General features: G+C 38.6%; 1 protein-coding gene and 1 long non-coding RNA gene across 2 annotated transcripts; both read right to left on the bottom strand.

The window, feature by feature from the left end:
• Positions 1–1,691: 1,691 nt before the first annotated feature.
• On the bottom strand, positions 1,692–5,847 carry LOC309492735. Its single transcript, XR_014203677.1, has 5 exons — positions 5,063–5,847; positions 4,606–4,965; positions 3,950–4,017; positions 3,766–3,809; positions 1,692–1,899 (listed from the first exon to the last, which is right to left on the bottom strand). It is a non-coding gene; the product is annotated as an uncharacterized lncRNA (long non-coding RNA).
• Positions 5,848–9,453: 3,606 nt separating this feature from the next.
• Positions 9,454–23,624, bottom strand: LOC309491227 (uncharacterized protein). The gene is made up of 3 exons (XM_082160698.1): positions 23,545–23,624; positions 18,342–19,890; positions 9,454–10,101 (listed from the first exon to the last, which is right to left on the bottom strand). The coding sequence occupies exons 2-3, from the start codon at positions 19,883–19,885 to the stop codon at positions 10,092–10,094; spliced, it is 1,554 nt and encodes a 517-aa protein (XP_082016824.1). The 5' UTR covers positions 19,886–19,890; positions 23,545–23,624; the 3' UTR covers positions 9,454–10,091.
• Positions 23,625–23,803: the final 179 nt, after the last annotated feature.

Here is a 23,803-nt window from a genome sequence, read left to right as displayed (position 1 = left end):
TATTTTTGTATTCCGAGTTCAGAGTCTTGCAATATAATCAAAACCTAACACAAGCATGATGTAAATATAGAAAAGGCGGGAAAGCAAAAGAATGTTCAGATATAAATGTGACTCAATACAGTTTGTTGTCCATGATGAAGAGAGTACATATGTGTAGGTTTTACTGCCCTTCCTCCCCCAGGGGTCCCGTAGCACCCCTGGAAGAGCAAAAAAATGCACATTTTGCAAAGTCTGCAAATGCAAAGTCTGATAAGTGTATAAAAGTGAAAATTGGTAGGACAATTATTTATGCTATGTTTAATACATAATGTTGGACAGAGATGTCTGGCATGCATGGAAAGGTGTTAAAAAAGCATTTAAAAAAGTGCTCACAGTAAAATACCAAATTTCAGTCTGGCTCTCAAATATGTCAAAGAGGTTTGTATAATTAACATATTTAGATGTCCCTTTGTTCATTAAAGATTGTATTTATTTAATTCCATTACTAAACGTTTTTAAACTACATTACCCATAAGCCTCTATCATTGTGTCCATGGGACGGGCGCTGTAAATTGTAGTTCATTGAAGTGTGTAGTTACACTATAGGGTTAGGGTTAGGATCTCGGTAAACGTGTAATTTCTTTCAATATAGCAATACCTTATTGTTAACTGACAGTATTACTGACAACATAACGCCAGCAAAACATAGTGTGCGATATGGAGCGCTTTTTATTCTGACCTAAACGTTAGTCCAACCACAGCTTGTCCTTCTGGGGCCATGGAAACGTCAAAGCCACGTCACACTTGTCCATATATGGTATTTACAGGCTCTTCCGACTTTTGATGTACGCAAATCCAGGATATTTATTCATTTTGTTGTTGTTATTTTTCATTGAAAGATATACAACAACGCTTAATTTCCATGATCATGTATGTATAAGTTCTGCAATAAAAAACAAAAAAACAAAAAAAAAACAGACACTTCCGAGTTCTGACTGAAGATAGGATGTAACCCTACAGGGATCTTACAAAAAGAAAATTACTCTTGATAGTTATTCTGGCATGCAGTATTTGTTTTAAACAGATGTAAGTTAATCTCTTAATCAAATAAAATGCGTCTGTAACATTTAAAGATGATTGTGCTCACACTTTGTACTAATTTCCCAAAATGTATTGATATGCCAAACTAATTAATTTTTCTTTTCTTTAAAAAACAAAAAAAACAAACAAAAAAAACAGGAGATGCAAGGCTGCCACCAGAAAATACATTATTTTCTTCCCTTTGAAGAACACTTTGCCCCCCAAAATAAAAACAATATATATATTTACATGATTAATTTTACATTATTTTGTAAAAAGGCAAATATAAATAGGTAATTACAATTATAATTATAAATGTTAAAGGAATTAATATCGGAAATTGTAGGATTACAACATTTTAATATCTTTAGGAGTATTCTATGGTATGTATTCATGGCTGGCATACCAAACAAATAGTTCAAGTAGACTTACCTAAACTATATAAAAAAATAAAAAAATAAAAAAGTACAAATAATGCCTTTGGGAATGCCATTATGCCAAACAGCACTCATTTTCTCCCTTATGATCTCCATGGCACACTTCCTGGCTGTTGTGCAGTTAATGAAAATGCAAAAGTTTTTTTTTTTTTTTACACACCATTAAGAAAATAAACACAAAAAGAGACTGGGTATTGTGCAAAAAACTTTAATGAACAAAAGCAAGAGAAAAAGAAAAAGAAAAGAAAAAAACTCAACAAAAAAAAGAAAAGAAAAGAAATTAAGGGTGCTTGAGTCCAGGTGACTAGGCTGTCATGCTGAAAGCTGGTTGGGATGTGGGGAATTAGGCATAACAAGCAGGAATTCACTGGCAGGCTCCCATGTGTCATCCCAGGTTTTGCCACTGTAAAATATCATAAGTGCAAAACAATTCATTAGAACAGAGAAAAAAAAAAAAATCAAAATCACTGTTGGGTTAAATTTAGAGAGTTCATTGAAATGTATTTATGTTTGTTAAAGTAGCATTAACCCTGGTTAAGCCCAGTGGTGGAATGCAACTGAGTACATTCACTCAATTTACGGTGTTTTTTCATTTTACACATTTTTATACAACATTGCATCTCACAGGAAACTATTGTACTTTTTACTAAACGACAATTGTCTGGCAGCTCTAGTTACACAATGTTCCACACAGTTCCTGTACATTGAAAGCCATGTATCTCAAAATTTACGGATTTCAAAATGTTTCTGATAAACTGAGGGATGAAGTTGTCATTAGTGGGATGAGGAAAATCACATTTCCAACACATGTACAACAGGAAACAACTAAATTATGACACATAAGTGTTTCAGATGCTGAAAGATTAATTTATGTGTGCATGAAACACTGCTACTTTTGTAATGCATTACCAAGTGGATGTCCTGCAGGCTCAATAAATAAGATAGTTCAGAGCTAGAGCTAGCCACTAGAGAACTTACTAGAAACAGTAAAACCAGATCACATCAGGACCATATTATTGTCCATACATTGGCTGTCTGTCAGCTAATTTTAGAGTTCTATTAATTACTCAGCAAGTACTGAATGGTTCAGCTCCTCATTACCTACAATCCATTGTGTTAAAGGGATAGTTCACTTTGAAATTAATTTTTGGTATGTTTTAGCTTACCTCAAGGGCATCCAAGATGTAGGTGTCTTTTTTTCCGCAGTAGTTTCAATTTTAATATTTTTAGGTCAAACCGTTCTTGTCTGTCAGTCATATAATGCAGGTCTATGGTCATTATCTCAAAACACATGCACAGAGTCCAAATTAAAACAATTCCCCGTCGTCCAAATGAAACAATTCCCCATCGTAAGTACACATTGATGGCCTAAGACACGAAACGAGCGGTTTGTGTGAGAAAACGAACAGTATTTATATCGTTTTTACCTCTTATACACAGCCATGTCGAAGTGATCTGATCTGACGTGTACGCAGACTGGTGCATAGATATATACACACTAGATGTCGCCTTAAAGACATTCGTTCCAATGAACTGCTGTAGACAAGGCGACATCTAGTGTGTGTATATCTATGCACCAGTCTGCGCACACGTCAGATCAGATCACTTCGACATGGCTGCGTATAAGTGGTAAAAACGATATAAATACTGTTCGTTTTCTCACACAAACCGCTCGTTTCGTGTCTTAGGCCATCAATGTGTACTTACGATGGGGAATTGTTTTAATTTGGACTCTGTGCATGCTCTTTGAGATAATGACCATAGACCTGCATTATATGACTGACAGACAAGAACGGTTTGACCTAAAAATATAAAAATTGAAACTAGTGCGGAAAAAAAGACACCTACATCTTGGATGCCCTTGAGGTAAGCTAAAACATACCAAAAATTTATTTCAAAGTGAACTATCCCTTTAATCACAAAATTCCAGGATCTTACAAATAGAATATTCTAAATAAAGACAAGGAGGTAGATCATTCGCCCATTTGTCTTTAAAATTATGGAATAGTCTTCCAAGCATTCCAAATTCAGACACACTCTCTCAGTGCAGACTAAAGACAGTCCAGATATTTGTCTTTAGTCTGGACTGAGAGAGTGTGTCTGATTTTGGAATGCTTGGAAGACTATTCCATAATTTTTCATCATCGGAATGCATGTCCTAAAGGTTACAAGGGCCTACCTGCCGGATCTAGCTCTTCCAAATGCCTCCACCTCATCGCTATTTGCTTCTGAGTACTGAGAATTAAATAATAAATAAAATATGACTTACCACACAGTGCATGGCAACCAGTGGACTTTCAATTCGGCTTTCCCCTACACACAAAAACACGAATAATAATTATTTTAACTGTTTTAGCAATCACTGATTAGGGCATAACATATTGTTTTATTATCTTTGAAAGGTCAGAATCAGTCATTTAGACAAGAAAGCAGCCTAACAGAACACATTTTACCTCATTTATCCGTTCCCCAGTTATTCGATCAAAGAGGAAAACCTTCTGCCTACTACATTTTCGGCAACCTGAAATGATGAAAAGACACGGAAAGTTTATTAAGCCATGATGCCATGCTTTGTAGCTGAATCAGTTCAAATTTATCATTTCAAATGTGAGGTAATATGCAGTCCTTTTCATTCATGTCAAAGTAAATTTGTCCCTGTTTTTGAAAGCAAAATGTACAGGATTGGCTTTCCCAAAGTCCTCTTAGCTTAATGGTCCTTGCACACTGACTCTGAAATACGACAAATAAATATGTTTTGTCAATCACGTTTACACACTGCCGTCATAAAAAAATCGGATCGGGTTCGATTTTCTGCGTTTTTCGGATCAGTAGCAAGAATTTGGAATGGTGTTTTGACAATTCAGAGCCACCGAATGACGAATACGGAAAAACGCATACGAAAATTTCAGACTCAGTGTGGAAGGACCTTAAGTCAGGGACTGACATTAACCACATGCCTTGGACATTGGCCACAGCTAAATAACTAAATACTGTGAACTGGCTACCAATGACCCGGTTAGCCAAATTAATCAAATTTACATGAAGTCAACTCTGACTGGGAGCAAATTTATTACCAGTGTGGGGTAAGATGTACCATGCAAAAAGTTACCTTTTCTTCTGTTCTTCACACGTGGCCCTTCCTGACACAAAGACGTGGAAATGTAAGAGGCAGACGGAGATGGAAGAGAGACAGAGGGAGAATAGTGTGAAGAGGCAGAGGTGTTTGTCCTTTTCATTTGTTGCAAAGACTTAGAGCATGGCAGTGGAAGTTTGGAAGAAAGTGAAGGAAGAATAGTTGTACAAGTAGAAGAAGAAGTAGAAGAGAGAGAGGTTGGAGAGAGTGGGGAAGACAGAGGAACAAGGTTAAGAACAAATACAGTCTCAGACTCCTTGGTTTGACTCTCCGCCGCCGCTTGACTCTCCGCCTGCTGCACCATTTGACTCTCCGGTTGCTGTGCTGTGGAGGTTGCTATAATACAAGTTTACTTTCATTTAAAATCTTTACATATTAACAAAGAAATATACATTTTAAACATTCATAATTTCTAAATCAAAACATTACTTACATTTTGTCAAGATAAATTCATAGGCCCTCCGCATCTTCTCCAAAAGAATTTTAGTGACAGGAGTGGGGTGCAGATGGGTTATTATATCTGCAACCCATTTATTCGAAGCCCTTTTATCTGGCTTACCAATAAATAAAATTGGCTTGTATCCTACAGCTTCAAGTTTACTCACCTGAAATGAACAAAAGCAGTTATCAGACATTAGTTAAATCCACTGAATTATTAGAAACATCAGTAATATATAAATCAATTTTATTTTAAGGACATTTAATGGAGTTGGAGTACAATGCAAGAAACATTCCTCTTGAACTGTATGCAATCAATGGCCAGTTTCAGATAAGGCCAGAGGTACTCTGCAGTTTCTGCCATTGCCATCATGACTTACTTACAGTAATACTTGACAGAAAAACACAAGACAGACGTGGCTCTTAAAAGTGCCTTTATTGTGTGTGTTTCTGTGTGTGTGTGTGTGTGTGTGTGTGGTGGGGGATTAGAATAAAGAGCAGGCAAAACTGAAGGACCTGATGAGGGAGAAAAAAGCAATTCAGAATCGAACACCTTATATTTTACACCAGTATTCTTCATGTTGCCAGATTGGATAGTTTCCCAGCCATTTGGTTGGTTTTGGGTTGATCTATGTGTGATAAAAAAAAGGCTTGGGCAAGTGGAATTTTTTTATTTTAAGGCAAAGGACAGAAATGGAAAATAATTTTACAGTTGCACTGTTCACTGTAGTAGCCTTAAATAGCCTCTGAAAGAACACACAAATTATATATCATTTCATATTGTGATGAGCCACAATAATGCTGTAGTTATAAATTAATTTGTATTGTTAATTATAGATTTATTTGGGTGTTAATTATATAATTTTGCGTGGATTTTAAACAATTAGGCTGTAAAACAAACCAATCTGGCAACTGTTCTTCATCTGAACATTTCTAATATTGGATAATAGTTGTGGGCTAATGTAATACTGAAAATATTACATTCCCCTACGATACATGATGATTATATGCGACAAAAATGAACTTGAATTCAATTAGCTAACTTTGCTAGCCTGCACATTTGGTGCAGCAAGCTATATTTTTATAATGCCTTCTATTATTTACCGTCATACGAAATTGCCACCTTACACATCTAAAGGTTCTAAACACAACTTCTTGTCCTGATTCAACAGTTTTTAGATGTGTAAATTTAAGAATAGTATCCATCTCTATTAATTAACTCTTCTACTTACCAAGTGGGAAATCGCAATGGACCTTGGGATCGCCCCATACAGTGACGTCAGCGTTATTCATTTAGAGAATTTAATCAATAAAAAATAAAATAAAAAATAAAATATTAATTGAACACAATCGTAGCATATTATATATATATTTATTAACATCAACAAACCTCCGATAAAAATACGTTACCCAGCATGCTCTAGTTAAAGCAGTGTACCTATGTACCAGTACCTATGACAAGAAAACGATTAAACTAATTACTTGCACGCCGTGGAGCGTTGTTAAACTCACCTTTGAATGCAGTTTTACCTGCAGTTGAGCGTTGTTTTGGTTAAACTCACCTCTGAATGCCGTTTTACCTGCTGTGGAGCGTTGTTAAACTCACCGCTGAATGCGGTTGCACACCATGTATGTGTTAAACTCACCGCTGAATGCGGTTGCCGAACGCGCTAAACCTATGCGCAGAGAGGGCACTTTGATATCAGATTTCGAGGGTTTTTAAACATCAAAAACCAGTTGGAGGGCCAGATAAATATCATCTGGGGGCCGCCATTTGACTAGCCCTGGCATAGATCATTCATTGTAGTCTATTCCTTTTTATTTGTATTTATTGTAGCCTCGACCCATACACAGCAGACGGGTTGCGGTGTTACCCAAGACGTCAAATTTCAACGCCGCAGGCTCCGGTTCAGAGTTCTATAGAAGTCAAACGGACTACCCTGCACGTTGAAAAATGACGCCAAAGGTATACCCAGTGCGTTAAAAAGTGACGCCGCCAAGGGGTCCTGGCCAAGCGTCCATATTTAACGAGTCCAACTGCGTCCTGTAAAACGCCCGTGGGTTGCATTGATGGTTGAAAGCCATGAGCGTCTCTCACACACGATAAAGGGTGTGTGTTGAATTCGGCCAATATACTCCTGCGGGCAATTAAGGGATGATGGAACCTATATTGTCATGTTTTTAGTTAGGATACCTAGCACACATTCACGTTTAAATTGAGTAGGCTACCACAGGCTTATTTAAAACTAAACGAAATTGTAGCCTACGCATGCTACTGTTGCTGAAAGCGTCTGATATCACGCACTTGGATTGACTAGCAAAGTCCAACTGCGTCCTGTAAAACGCGGGTGGGTTGCATTGGAGGTGGTTAAGCCGCGCGCGTCTCTCACAGACCATAAGGGTGTTGAAAATGGCGAATATCTCCTCTCGAAAGATAAATAATGGAAAACAATGACCTCCTATATTAGGTGTAGGCAATCCTAATCATAGAGCAAACATAAGTCGTTGCTGAAAACGTCTTTAGTCTGTGCAGTCGATCAATGTTGAGGTGAATTGACGACTGGCGAAGCCCTGAGCGTGTAATTACATCGCGGATGGTTTTACATTGAAGTTGGTTGAAAGCCATGTGCGTGTCATCTATACGCAAAAGGGTGCTATATGCGTGGGCAGAAAACGCAGAAGGACGTGACAAAACGGCCTTATATGATGCCCTGAGATGAGAACGGGTTGGGACATCCTACAAGGTGAAGATCACTGCTACTATGGCACCATCTTACCAACACTAGAAGTTCTCATATCCAAAACCTTGGGCTTTCTGCGATGACATCTGGTCTGCCATATGCGATTTAAGTTGCAGTTTCTTTTACTCATTCTAAACCTTAAAGATACTTTTGTTAGCGTCACACAGGGTGTGATTTGTGGGGAAAAATGCCTCTCTCTTTTGTGGAATTTATGTCAGATGATGGAATTTATGCATGATCATAATCATTCTTTCAGAATAATCATTCTTTGGAACGTGTTAAACCTCCACGTTCTGTCTCCGCCCAAAACTAGCACAGATTAAACATGACACTTGTAAATAATTTATGATATGCATATTTGGTATGTCCATAAAAGTGCGATTCAACTCTGTCTTGGACAGTAAAAATGCTCTTTTGGCGGCTGCAACTTTACCCCGGTTCAAGATACGCTGGATTAAAGATGAGGAGAGAAGAAACCATGTGAAGTCACTGCTGAATGTCAAGATCAGCACTCTCAGGGCCATATTGTAAATGAGACCGATGTCATGGAGTACTTGAAGTCTTCAGGATTAGAGCTGGGCATTCTCAACAAATTCCCAAACATTAAAGTCATCTCACTCAAGTACAACACTGCAACACCATCGAGTGCTCCTGTGGAAAGACTTTACAGTTTAAGGAGTCTTGTGCGGACCCCAAAGAGAAACAGACTTTCCAGCAAGCGATTTGAGAAAACGCGAGATGTACGGATATACAGTGTACCAGTTTATTTAGCACAGACTCAAAAGGTGTGTATATATGTTTACTGTTACTTGTAACGAGTGGTTTGTGTACTTCGCTGTGTATGTTCCATGCTAATGAAAAGGGAGAGAGAGAGTTTTGTATAAGACTTAAATGCTCACATCTTATACTGTGTTTATTTAGCTGCTCTTACAGTGATTCTCTGGAGTAAAACTGATGCTTCATCTTTTGTGTGATGTACAATAAACTTAATTGAACTCATCATTGTATTTTGGTCATCATTCGGACAAGGTCTGCTACAGCAGGCTTGTATTAATGGTGGATAAAAGCAAATGATAAATTAGTTATAACCATGATTAAGCTAAACTATACCTGTTCTATCTCCATACAGCATATATTCTCCGGCTCTGTGGGCATTATTGTCCGACTCTGAGTCGAAATGAACACTGCAACTGAGAGTTTCTGTTTTGATATTATCAGATGAGATTGTCCTGGCTCTGAGCGAGAGCTTGTGAAGCTCCGCCCCCTGGGCCGACAGCAGCAGTTAATTTGCATTTAAAGGGATACACACTAAAACAGCGTGTTTTTCTGAGCCCCAAAAAATGACAATTTAAACATGCTTTAAAAAAATATCTGTTGGGTATTTTGAGCTAAAACTTCACATACACACTCTGGGGACATCAGAGACTTATTTTACATCTTGTGAAAAGGCTCATAATAGGTGCCCTTTAAAAAAATTAGTAACACATATTTTTTTTATATTACGAACGTAAAATACTTATCTCTGTAATACAATAAACCAGAGAGGCCACTGTATATGTGATTTCAATCAAATTTTTTTCAGCATTTTTATACATTTCTTTAATACTTTTCTTTATCGAATACAAGTGTTAATGTCAAAGGTCTGACACGTCCCCCTCATTTCATCCCTGAGGCACAGAATGTGCAGCAATCCTCCAGTCATCTCATTTTGTAAATATTCAACCATGTTGGTCCTCACCTGTTGATTACACAAGTCAAGTCATCTTTATTTATATAGCACTTTTTACAATACAGATTGCATCAAAGCAGCTTCAAAGTCATACTGTAACAAAAAGTATTGTATACAATAATACAACAAAGTTTGTTTCTGGAAGAAAATTGCATCATCGTCCACCTTAAGGCAAATCAATAATATTGTTGAATATTAAATGTCCCCCAACTAAGCAAGCCAAAAGCCAAGGCAACAGTGGCAAGGAACCAAAACTGACAGAACTGGGACAACTTTGGGACAAGGCTCAGTCGTTCAGTTCTCCTCTGGCCATCGAGCGAACAGTGTATAATTATGATTCAGGCAGCATTACAGGTCAGAAGTCAGATTGAATCAGAACATTCATTTATCCAGTTCCATCTGGTTGGAAGTCGGAGTCATCACACCGGTATGGAGACGAGTTTGTTGAGGATCAGTCGTGTGGATGAGGCCTTCACAGGGCTGATGAGGCTGGCACTTCAGGGATGCATCATGGATGGGTCCGGGCGCAGGTCCACCTTCTGATCTGTCTGACTTCAGTAAACTCTAGAATGAACAGAAAGACAAACATTAGCATAGATGCCATTCTTCTTATTAAATAATGAGTACATCAGTTGTTATAGGAAAGTGTCCCCGGTTCCGGCTGACCTATGCAGCCTAATAATCATTTAACTGATTTGAATAATATGTTCTATATGAATGCCAGGTAAAAGAGATGCGTTTTAGTCTAGATTTAAACTGACAGAGTGTGTCTGCTTCCCGGACAATCACTTAAGAGTGTTGCAATAAAACTGACATGCAAGTTAAGCTTTTTTTTGTGGAAGTATCAATTTATTATTGAATATGCAATTAAAATATTGCAAACATTACCAAATGTGAAAAACAAACAAAAGGTGTATTCAGTATTTGCAAACTGAATTACAGTAATAGTATTAAAAGAGTAATTTGGACAAATATTATCAACATTAAGGCATTAAAATAAAACATTACTTTATTAAAAGTAAAATATTACTGTAATGTTGATAGTGTCTTTAACATTAAAACTCAAAAACCCACAAAGCTGCTCGTTAATCTCCTGACTGGCAGCGCTGATGATCGCCTCATTTAGATGTTACACACAAAATGAAAGGCTGCCCTTCATCTGCATGCCATGCAGTCTAGAATTGCAAAACATTATTGGATAATTTTTATAATTGACATTTCTCTTGGCCAATCGGAATCTTAGCACTTTTTCTCTTGGCCAATCGGAATCTTAGCACTTTTTCTCTTGGCCAATCGGAATCTTAGCACTTGCGTCAGAATCTTGAAGCACACAGCGTCAACTGAGCTCGCCATTGGATGAGACGCCTGGCTACCACGCGAATCTGATGGAAACTCGTAACGTGAAGGAATCTTATGTTAAATTCGAGGTAAGTCAAGCTTTTTGGAGAAAAAAAGCTTTTTGGACCTCCCCTCCCTCGAGGGGAGGTGGAAAATTAGCTTAATTCCCCAAATGGTGGAATATCCCTGTAACGTTAGCTAGGCTTATCGTTAGCCGGGTGCTCTGCCCTGAGTTCCGAGATATACGGCTACTACTCGAATTCTGAGCCACCCTGAATATTCTTACGGAGGTTGTCGTGCGCACTCTCGCGGTAGGCAGTCATTCATGATGTGGGTAAGTTAAATGTGACTGTTTACACAACAGCTGATGCGAGAGTATGTGTAACATAAAGCAATTTGCAATTTGGCAACCGTGTTAATCTCTTGTTTCATGGGATGCGATTAGGGATAATTTCTAACAACATAGGGCTATTTAGATAATCTGGCGAGCATGTTGTTTTAGGCTAATACACCAACATCAAATTTATGTGTATAATAAAGCGCGCAGAAATGTGTCATTTGCATATTAAAAATCACAAAACAAATCGAGCTGGAGGCACTTAATTTTCATTAAAGTGGTCTTAAAAAAGTCTTAAATTTGGGGTGATCAAACCTGGGGAAACCCTGTGAAAAGAGATGGTATTCATCCCTCCTGGGATGGTGCTGCTCTTCTCTCTAGTAATATGGCACATAGTCTTAGAGCTCAAACATGACAATCTGGGGCTCAGGTCAGGAAGCAGACAGACTGGCTAAACCGACCGTCTGCTAGCGGCCTCGCGTCACCAAGGTCAGATAAATCCCATCACAAAGAGCCTTTTTCACCTAGATATCATCATATAGAGACTGTGTCTGTTCTCCGAATTAGGACATAAAAAAAATGTTGCTGTAATTTATAGTAATATTTTCAAATCCACTAAGAAATCAAGTTTTAAATATACTTCTTTTGCAGTGTTGGTGCTTAATGTAAAAATATATAGTATAAACGATAAATCACGTTTGAGATTTGTGCTACTGTATACAGGCCACCAGGGCACCATAAAGATTTTATCAAAGAATTTGCTGACTTTCTATCAGAATTAATATTGACTGCAGATAAAGTACTAATTGTTGGTGATTTTAATATACACATTGATAATGAAAAAGATTCATTGGGTTTGGCATTTAAAGACATTCTTAACTCCATTAGAGTTAGACAACACGTGTCAGGACCTACTCACCGTCGTAATCATACTCTAGATCTAATATTATCACATGGAATAGATGTTGATGCCGTTGAAATTCTGCAGCAGAGCGATGACATCTCAGATCATTACCTAGTCTCGTGTAAATTACATTTAGCCAAGGCTGCAAAGCCGACTCCGTGTTTCAAATATGTTAGACCTATCACTTCTGCCACTAAAGATTGCTTTATCAATAATCTTCCTGATCAGTTTCATCATCTCAGCATCCCGGATAGCTTAGAAGAACTCGATATTGCAACAGAAACGTTTAACTCTCTCTTTTCCAGCACTTTAGACAGTTGCTCCTCTGTGCTTAAAGAAGATTAAAGAAAATAGTCCAACGCCGTGGTACAACGAGCACACTCGGGCCCTTAAAAGAGCAGCCAGAAAAATGGAGCGCAACTGGAAGAAAACAAAACTAGAGGTATTTCGCATTTCATGGAAGGAGAGCTCGATTGCATACAGAGAGGCTTTAAAAGCTACTAGATCTGCTTATTTTTCAAACCTATTATAAGAAAATAAACATAATCCTAGGTATTTATTTGAAACGGTGGCTAAACTAACGAAAAATAAAGCTTCAAGCACCGAAGTTTCCAAGCAACACAGCAGTAATGACTTTATGAACTTCTTCACTCATAAGATTGATAATATCAGGGACAAAATTATAACTATGCAGTCGTCTACTACAGTATCGCATCAGGCAGTGCATTATAGTGTCCCTGAGGAAAAAATTGACTTATTCGTTGCTATAGGAGAGGAAGAATTCACTAAACTCGTTAAATCATCTAAATCAACAACATGTATGTTAGACCCTATACCGACTAAGCTACTGAAAGAGATGCTTCCAGAGGTCATAGATCCTCTTCTTAATATCATTCATTCGTCTTTGTCTCTAGGATACGTACCAAAAAAACTTTAAGCTGGCTATGATTAAACCGCCTTTTAAAAAAACGCAACTTGATCCTACAGAATTAGTCAATTACAGGCCGATCTCAAATCTACCTTTTCTGTCAAAGATACTAGAAAAGGCAGTATCCTCACAACTGTGTTCCTTTTTAGAAAGAAATGATATCTGTGAGGATTTTCAGTCCGGATTTAGACCGTACCATAGTACTGAGACTGCTCTCATTAGAGTCACAAATGATTTGCTCTTATCATCCGATCGTGGTTGTATCTCTCTATTAGTGTTACTCGATCTTAGTGCTGCATTTGACACCATTGACCACAACATTCTTTTAAATAGACTTGAACATTATGTTGGCATTAGTGGAATTGCACTAGCATGGTTTAAATCATATTTATCTGACCGTTATCAGTTTGTAGCAGTAAATGAAGAGATGTCTTATCGTTCACAAGTTCAGTATGGCGTACCACAAGGCTCAGTACTAGGACCGTTGCCAGAGTCCTGCACGGGTCCGATTTTGTAAACCCACACCCGCAGTGCTTAAACCCGCATCTGACCCGTTTTCCGACAGCAGCACTTATTAAAATCCGCACCCGACCCGACCCGCTTAAAATAGAACCGATACCCGAACCGCACCCGAAATAAAATCAGTTTAGACTATCACATTATGGACACAATTACAAAAATGTTTATTGCCAGGTCATACAGAAGTTATTACACAACAATTAACACAAGGACAACTTCAGCCGAAGCTGTCAAAAGGCCGGTACATGAAGAACATGGCAAACGTTACCAAAAAACTGAGTAGCCTTATAACATTTTACCAATCGAACAGACGCGGCTACTTAACAGTGTTAAATTTGAAAAATACTGTTCGATAGAACTGCTTTCTTACCACAGTTTCTGCGTGCTTCCTCAGCGATGAAGTTCCACATTTGCGGCTATCCAACACGAAAATGCACGCAGCAAAGCCTCACAATATTTTCTTCAGATAACTCCAAATTTCTCCCACACACTGGACTTGATTTTTTATGACGTATTGTCGACAACTTTACAATCTCCACTAGAGCTATTCTTTTCTTCAACTCCTCAGCATCCATCTCGAAGACTGCAAGCAGATCGCGCGCGGTTATGAGGAATTTTTTTAAGTGAAAGTAGCCTGGGAGGGCGTGGCGCGTGGGCACAAATAAACTGATGTGGATTTTAAATGATTTTATCAACTTGAAATACAGGCGTATTTTTGTAGATGTGTGAGACGAAAAACCACCCTTGCAACTTTGGGCTGGTGGACTGCCGGAGGCGATTGACATCTCACAACTTGCACTTTATTCCCCAATCGAACTCGTGTAACTGTCTATCACCCGTTCTACCATCCACAGCTTTACTTGATAAACAAAAGTAAAATCCGTCCTTCGGATGAGACGTTAAAGCGAGGTCCTGACTCTCTGTGGTCATTAAAAATCCCATGGCACTTCTCGTAAAGAGTAGGGGTGTAACCCCGGTGTCCTGGCCACATTCCACCCATTGGCCCTTACCAATCATGGCCTCCTAATAATCCCCTTACATTGAATTGGCTCTATCACTCTCTCTCCTCTCCACCTGTAGCTGGTGTGTGTTGAGCGCACTGGCGCCGTTGTACTGTGGCTGCCGTCGCATCATCCAAGTGGATGCTGCACACTGGTGGGGGTTGAGGAGAGATTCCCTGATATGATTGTAAAGCGCTTTGGGTGTACAGTAGTACATATGAAAGCGCTATATAAATGCCTCATTCATTCATTCATTCATTCAAAAGTAGGATAAGAATGAGCATCAAACTGATATAACCGGCATACATGGGGTGTTCGAGGTGCACATACAATACAGACTGCCGACAGTTCAACAGGGTGCGCGCAGCTCTTAAAGGGGTCACACCTTATTTCCACTCATTACAGCTTCCATCCTACTGAACAAGGTACCGGTACAGAGGGCGGAAGGGATCAGGCCGTGAGTGCAGAGACGGCTCTGCGCGAGTGGTATTTACGACAGTAACGTTAAATACAAGTACTCCACAGCGACTCTAGGGGTCGCTGTTTGACAAAAACGGAAAGCTGCATAGTGTGCCTTTAAAGTCTGTGTAGAGAGAATGGTGTCATCTTGGTGGCCCCTAATTTAATTTAATAACATATGATCGTTGCGACGGAAGCGAATCAATCAAAACTAAGTTTAGCTGGAAAATTACTTTTTAAAGAATCGCTATGAAGCCAAAACAATCTGTTACCTTAAATTATACGTTTATCTCTGTAAAGCTGCTTTGAAACAATCTACATTGTTAAAAGCGCTATATAAATGAAGATGACTTGACTTCACTTGACTTAAGGTGATTTCCGAGTCAGATATTGACTTGGGACTATATTGGGGGGGAAGGACAGGCAAAGCACTTACTTGGGCGCAGAGATATTACGCAACACCTGAAAACTTCCGTCAACATACCGGCGTGAAAAGTAGCCGGCTATTTTTTCTACAGTAGACAATGAATTGCGATGAACATGGCGGATTTTGTGAGAGACGAAGAGGGTGACTTCTCAGACAATCAAGATCCAGAACCATACCTCTATGAACTATGAACTATCAACATATCTATGAACCTCTAGTTTGAGAAGAGGAGCTGCGCGCTTTGGAAATAGAACGACAGGAGGAGGAGGTTGCGATCGCTCAACAGCCTGAGGACGTGAGGATGAGAGCCAACATGAACTGGTGATGTGAGAGTGGGGGAATATGCCAACCTATGCCGACTGAAATAGAGTGTCTGTGCTGTGGCGAGTGGGACAAGGTACTGTCATCGATGACCAGGCTCAACGTGTGGGGATTTCAGGTGTTGCGTGATATCTCTGGTCATAAGGTCATACACACTTAGGATGACTTGAGAGTGAGTAAATCATGGGCTATTTTTCCTTTTTGGGTGAACTAACCCTTTAAAATGCTTTCTCAGTGGATCTGCAAGCTCTGTAATGTTGTTGCATGATCGAGTTCGGCTCACGAGTAAACCGCTGTCTAGTATTGCTCCGAGCGGATAAACTGTTTGCGCTGTGCAGCTCAGACGAGTAGCGTGGTTTCATTCTGCTTTCGTTTGCTGTGTGATGTTTCTCGTATGCAGCAGAAATGGCAGCTCTCTCTTATAAAAAGTTCGCAAAATGTGACCATTTAGTCTCAGTTTAGAGCCCTGTATAGTGCTGTATTTCTGCTTTACATGAGCACCACCTACTGTCAGAGAGCGAATTTGTGTTTTTTTGCATTGATTTGAACTGACAAATTAGACATTCCTGTTGGTTGAACGCGAGTTAACCCTTGTTTAACCCTCTGGGGTTGGCAAACGCGCCCGTGCATTTTGTTGGATTTTCTTCACATTGTAGCACAATAAACTTAAATTACTCCGTCATTTATGGTCATACAGAAAAAAGAAATATAAAAAAAGAATCTGTGATATTTCTACTTTTGTATGTGTCCACTTACAATCAAATCAAAACATTGTGCTTTTTTAAAATAAAGAAAATTAACAGGGTGTGCTTTCTGCCTCTCCGTCTCGCTGAACTTTTCTTGAGCACGTCTATAAACTGAAACAAAACTCAGCGAATACTTGTCACACATTTATGAGCCATATATCTTTATAAACATTTAAGTGTGTACTTTTAAATGATCGGATTCAAACTGAAAACAAATATAACCAACAAGATGTCCAGTTTCTCAAACGCTTGCTCATCATTTTTAATTTGACCAAACTTTACATGTCTCTGCTTTTCGTAGAGTTTGGAAGACACCCCGTGAGCTTACATTGGATTTATCTCAGAAGAAGAAGAACGCGATTTGAAGACAAGAAAGATGTAAGGTAAGAAATTCTTAATTATATTAGTTAATGTTATTGTTGCATAAACTTCACATTGCAGTTGAACTGTTGCTAGATATATGGTGAATATTATAATATTTAGACCCGTGTTTACTGTTAAATACTGTTTGTGGATATACTGTATGCTCAAACATGGATATGTAAAGCCTAATATGGTAACCATTATGTTTAATATTTTGCAGCGTGCTGTGCGTTTGATTGTTTCATATTCAAAATGGGCTGTGAGTTTCAAAAGCAAAATGCACCAAACAAAGGCTTCATGTTTTACTCCAATCTAATTTCATATCATCATAACAAATGGAAACATTTTAAGTAATATATGATAATCAATATATTTTTATCTAGCGTAGCTGTTACTCTGAAATGTTGCTTTTGAAAGATTTATAGGCTGCTATAGGTTATTGTTATTGTTATTATTATTTTATGCAGCACTGCTTGTAGTCTATGCCTACAAGGCACAACAAACCTGTTCATTATATATTGTTGGAAACATTTGTGTGTGTGTGTGTGTGTGTGTGTGTGTGTGTGTGTGTGTTCTGTGAATTTTAAAATGCAAATTTTAACCAGAAAAATCTCTCTTTTTTACAGGGATCAGATCCTGTCTCTGTACATGAACATGGTAAAGTGAAAATCAAACACCTTGGAAATGAAAGGTCTGTACAATGTTTTTAGGAATGGCACAAAGGTCTCCGTCTTTGGATCATTGTTTTCAATAATGTGCTTTTTTGTCATTTGTTGTGTATCTTTGGATTATGTTGTGTTGTAAATAAATCAAACAATCTAAAAGCCATTCTTTTTTAAAATCTCCTCATTCTTTGTGCAAGGTTGCTCAGAATGACAGGGCCTGATAGCTCCTAATAGGGCCATTAGGGGAGGGTCTTTGTCTTTCTCAGGTGTGAAAAGCCATCAATATTCAGGATGCCTCTCGCATAAAAGCTTTCTTACACAACTTTTAAATCAGTATATTGTCTTCTCTGAATGAGCAGAGCAGAATGAATAGGCTACGTGATACAATTTTCAAAAGTCTTGTGAAGAAATAATCAGTATGGGTTTCATGAACTTATTTCAGTGACAATTTTTTTTTTAAATGTCATTATCTCAAAACTACAAACTTTTACATACATGCTTCTGATATATTATTGTAGCAGAGTTTGTGCTGAATACAGTGTAATCAGACTTTAGCCATGAAAATGTCACAAGTAACAGAAATAAGCACAAATGTCAGAGCATGTCAGAACACCTCCAGGCCCAGAAAACACCTCAGACCCCAGAGGGTTAATAGATATCAAACAATCAACAAAGTGTCCTGTTCTCACCACACACCAGCTATAGGTGGAGAGGAGAGATTTGGCTATAGGGTGATGTGTGGCTAACTTACACAGAAGAGACTTTGTTGCTCAGCACATGAAAATAAACTACTTACCGTGATCTCAGACTGAGGTGATGTGGTTTCTCCACTGCATGGATCTTCATGTGTCGCTTCAGGTGAGTTTTAATAGAGAAACTCTTTCCGCACTGATCACACGTGTGCGGCTTCTCTCCAGTGTGGATCCTCTCATGTCTTTTCAGAGATGATGATCGATTGAATCTCTTGTCACAGTGTGAACACTTGTAAGGTTTTTCTCCAGTGTGAATTCTCTGGTGCAGTTTTAAACCGTCCGCTGTAATAAAAGTCTTCTCACACTCAAAGCACATGTACTCTCTCACACCAGTGTGAATTTTCTCATGCGTATGTAAAGATTGCCGCTGTGAAAAACTCTTTCCACACACAGAACATGAATGCGGCTTCTCCTTCGTATGAACTGTCAGGTGTGTCTTCAGGTTTGATGCACAGAGAAATGTTTTGCCGCAGTGATCACATGAGAACGGCTTCTCTCCAGTGTGGATCCTCATGTGAACATTAAGATGTTGTTTGTTTGTGAAACTCTTCCCACATTGATCGCATGTAAACGGCTTCTCTCCGGTGTGGATCCTCATGTGAACATTAAGACTACTTTTGCATGAGAATCTCTTTTCACATTGATCACACATGAATGGCTTCTCTCCCGTGTGGATCCTCATGTGAACATCAAGTTGCTTTTTGTTAGTGAAACTCTTCCCGCACTGATCACACGTGTGCAGCTTCTCTCCAGTGTGGATCCTCTCATGTGTTTTCAGATTTGCTGACTGACTGAATCTCTTGTCACAGTGTGAACACTTGTAAGGTTTCTCTCCAGTGTGGATCCTCTCGTGTTGTTTTAATTCTATCGCTGTAATAAAAGTCTTCTCACACTCAAAGCACATGTACTCTCTCACACCAGTGTGTATTTTCTCATGTTTATGTAAATACTGCAGCACTGAAAAACTCTTTCCACACACAGAACATGAATGTGGCTTCTCCTTCATATGAACTCTCAGGTGTTTCTTCAGGTGTGATAACCCAAGAAATGTTTTGCCGCAGTGATCACATGAGAACGGCTTCACTCCAGTGTGGATCCTCATGTGAACATCAAGACGCTGTTTGGTTGTGAAACTCTTTCCACACTGAGTGCAGGTGAAAGATTTCTTGGCTCTTTTCTTTAAAAAAATATTTTTAGTCTTTGAGCGACTCGATGGTTTTCCTTCAGGATTGACATGATGTTCCTCCTCCACTTCACTCAGTTCTTCACTCTCCTCCTTCACTTCTCTCAGTTCTTCACTCTCCTCCTTCACTTCACTCAGTTCTTCACTCTCCTCCTTCACTTCTCTCAGTTCTTCTCTCTCCTCCTTCACTTCACTCAGTTCTTCACTCTCCTCCTTCACTTCACTCAGTTCTTCACTCTCCTCCTTCACTTCTCTCAGTTCTTCACTCTCCTCCTCCACTTCACTCAGTTCTACACTCTCCTCCTTCACTTCTCTCAGTTCTTCTCTCTCCTCCTTCACTTCACTCAGTTCTTCACTCTCCTCCTTCACTTCACTCAGTTCTTCACTCTCCTCCTTCACTTCCATCAGGTCTGAAATCAAAGAGAAAATTATTAATTTCATTTTCAGTACATCAAAATAATTCAAAGAGAGAAATATAAAGTGAAAGGACATGCAAGTGAGCCCTGATGTAATAGTAGAAAGTAGACAACTGTTATAAAATATTATGATAATTTGATGTCTTTTTATAAATTGATCATATGTCCTTGAAACTTTCCAAAAATGAGGAAAATTTATCTTCCAATTATTATTTTTAAAACATTATAGGCACGAATCCCTTGTTTCTTTAGCAAGAACTATTACTAAAACCGACTAAACTAAAACCGTTAATTATTAATGGCCGTTCACACTAGACTTTTCCTTGCACTGACTTCCATTCATGCGCATGTGAAAGTGGGACACCAGAAACACAAGCTCAATTGAATTACCCTGTGAGAAATAACACAAGCGTTTATTAGCATTACCCATGTCCTACATGTTTCACTCAACCCTGTTTCTTTTGACATGATTTTCCTCCTTTTAAAAACGTTTTCCTCCTTTCACATTTCTTAAAACTAGAGATGCACCGATTGATCGGCTGGTGACCAGAATTGGACGATTTTCAGGTGATCGGCCATGATTGGCGACCGGCCGGTCAGTCTGACATATGCCGATTTTATGCCGGTCAAACACACTCTAAATGCATGATTAACCTTTTGAGAGGTACGGTCTCATATATGGGATTTTTATTTCTGTGCCCCTGAGAGTAACGTTACGGTGCCACATTTATAATGTTCAGTGACGTCGCATCACTGCCAGATTCAAACTGTGCTTTCGCGCGTTGGCTGGCGCTGAGCCAGAGTCGGACGCGTTCAGCGCTGTCATATATCACAACTAAGCAGTGTTTTCAACCTCATAATGTTTATTTTAGGTTTCAGATATTTAAATACACATAAGCACGAGTAAAACAATACATTTGGAGTTTGTAAAATACACACTGATGTCTGTGGAAGCAGCAATAACAATCTATTCAAATATAATTTGAAGACGTGTGTTATTCATATCAAACAAACATAGTGGAAGTAACTATAAAGTTTACTCTATTCTTCTCAGTTCACCGGACACTTTCTTGCATTTATTTCGGGAGAAACTGATGAATTCACGTGCTGTAAATCCGACTGACAGGACAACATTGCGGCGCCCATCTCATGTTATAGATCAAGATTATTTATAAAGGTTTTTAATCGACCAAACACACTCACTTACGGAATATCAGATAGGCTAGTTGATGACATGGTAAGCAAGTTTGTGAATATTTTGCATAAAAAAGGAAAAGCGAAATAAAAGCGACACATCTGTCATACAGTATTATTGTGGCTGCGGTGTATCGCCTGACGCGTCGCCATGGAAACATTAAAGGGAACGTTCGCCTTGAAAAAACTCACTCTGGGGGTGGGGGGTGGGGGTGTCAGTTAGAATATTTTAAACTTACGCGTGAAAGGGTTAAAGAAAATATCGAAAATAAATATTTGTGTGTGCTGTAAAGTGGTTAGAAAAATTTTTTATTGGAATCGGCAGGTCAAACTCAATGAAAAATCGGAAATGGCCTAGAAAATTGTAATCGGTGCATCTCTACTTAAAACTGTGACACACAGGAAGTGACATCATCTGGGCTATTTCTACTGCATGATTGGAAGACAAAAAAAATAATCTCTAAAAAATAATTTTTACACAAACTGTAGCACTGACTGCATTCATCAACCCTTTTACTAAAGTTACTGTAAGAAGAATCTCTATAACTATGAACAACATATGATATTTGACAAATACAACTTTATCAGTAACTTGGTGTTTACTGATTATGTAAAATAAAAGTTACAATAGTATTTAGCTTGATCTGATGTTGACAATCAATATAAAATTCTCAAACCTTCCTCTACTGACCATTTGTTGAAAAAACAAAAAACAAACCCAGCAGGGCTCCAGATTGTGACCAATTGGTCGCATTTTTGCGAACATTTTTCCTGCCGGTGCGACCAAATATTTATTTAGGTCGCGCTGGTGCGACCATAGCGTTGCTGAGCAGCGAATGCAAAAAAAAAGTGGAATGAAAATGCGCTACTCATTTATGCTTCCGTTTATTATTTCGGACCAATCATAGACAGCGCAGATCACACAACACTGTTACTAGGAGATCCAGACTCTGGAGATCCAGTGAAGAAATCCATTGAATTCGCCTCAGAATTAATATCATCTTCGCTGCGAGTTCCAATGAGAAACATTTCGATTTGACGCAGAGTTCCCCAACTAACCCTAACCCATAGATATCAGATCAAACAGCGCTGACGTGGAAACAAGAGAAACACTTATAGAAGGCTTTCAGTCCACAAATCAGCAACTTTCACCATGGATTTAGACTAATGTAGTAACTCTAGCCATAACTACTTGATTACTAACGTAACCTCAGTTCCCTGAGATGAGGGAACGAGATGAGGGAACGAGTTTCCCATAGCTTACGCTATGGGAAAACCTCTTTTTCTCCAGAATATTGAAGCAAACTTTTTAAAATGCAGTGCAGCTTCACAGCGAGCACAACTGAGTGTGAGAGCGGTCATTGGCTGTGCTGCGGCAACTTCACGAACCTATGGCGAGGCTATGACGCCAGAACCAATCAGGACTATTCTTCCAACTATAAATAATGGTAAGAAAAACAGTTAAAATCATAAAAACAGAAATAAACATGCATATAGTAGCCAACAAATCCCCTCAGTCTGCTGACACTAATGAAATGAGCTTTAAGTGTAAATTTACAGGAGATCTGAAGACATCAGCATAATAAATGAGGTGAAAACAGGAACTATTGTCGTGAAATAAAGAGTGTTTTCAGCAGATCTGTTAATATTGATGAGCCTCAGACTATCAACACTCATTCAACAAGCCATTCAGGATCATCAGCAGAACATCTCACTTTATTCTGAGTGTTTGCTGTTAGAAACACATTATTTGAGTCAGGATACATGATAAAAGCCTGTAAAACTGCTATATTGAAAGACAATACTGTAATCTTTCACAATATGACATGGATAAAACATCAATAACACAAAAACAATCACTAATGACACTCATCTCCATCAACCACTACAGAGAAATAATTATAGCAGCATAATATGTCCACATTAATCTAAATCTAGTTTGATTTTGACATTAATCAAGTACTTAGATCTATCATTAAAATAATATGCGCTGAAACTAACAATGATCATAAAACATTTAAAACTAAAGAGCATCACAAAGTAATATTGTTCAAGAGTAAAACGCTATTCATTTATTAACATTTAGCCTAAGAGTTGATTTAATGTCTCACGTGGCTCATTATAGGCTCAACGTAAAGTAAGAGATCGATTCACATAATTCCTCTCACAGATCTCAAACTTTACCTCTTGCCTCGACATTCAGTAACAGTTCTCACTCCAAACATCGAGACAATCACACAAACGAACACAACATCGCTCAGGTCTGAATGAACTCAACATATTCTCCTCATGCTCGCTGCTGCTGCACTAAATGTTTATTTCAGAAGGAAGACGCCAGAAAAGACGCACAAGTATCGCTGTGATCGATGAAAACAATACAGAAATGAGTCTGTCGCTTAATCAAACTGTATAAAGTGTGTGTGATGGTTGTGTAAATATGAGAAATAACGTTACCGTGAACTGCTCTCCTCACCTCAGAAGACTCGACGCTGCGTCCCAAATCTGTACTATCCGCCCTAATACTAAATAGTCTCAGAAAATAGAATCAGTACATCCCAGATCGTAGTATGCTAGTTTCAAAGATACCCGTATGGTCTACTATTTCCGGTCAGAATCCGGTTAGAACTACAAACACGAGTGAAAAGTGCTAAAAAACTACAGACATGGAGGACACGCGAGTCCGGCGGTTATGTAGAGATGTTTAGATAAAGGG

This window comes from Leuciscus leuciscus (genome assembly GCF_965113295.1).
Source record: "Leuciscus leuciscus genome assembly, chromosome: 1".
NCBI classification, from domain to species: Eukaryota; Metazoa; Chordata; class Actinopteri; order Cypriniformes; family Leuciscidae; genus Leuciscus; species Leuciscus leuciscus.
The sequence above is the reverse complement of the archived record's forward strand: the minus strand, read 5'-3'. Positions and strand labels throughout refer to the sequence as shown.

What these genes read in the sequence shown, in the direction of transcription:
- LOC309491227 (XM_082160698.1), bottom strand. Translation starts at nt 19,885, where the DNA reads ATGGAAGTGAAGGAGGAGAGTGAAGAACTGAGTGAAGTGAAGGAGGAG.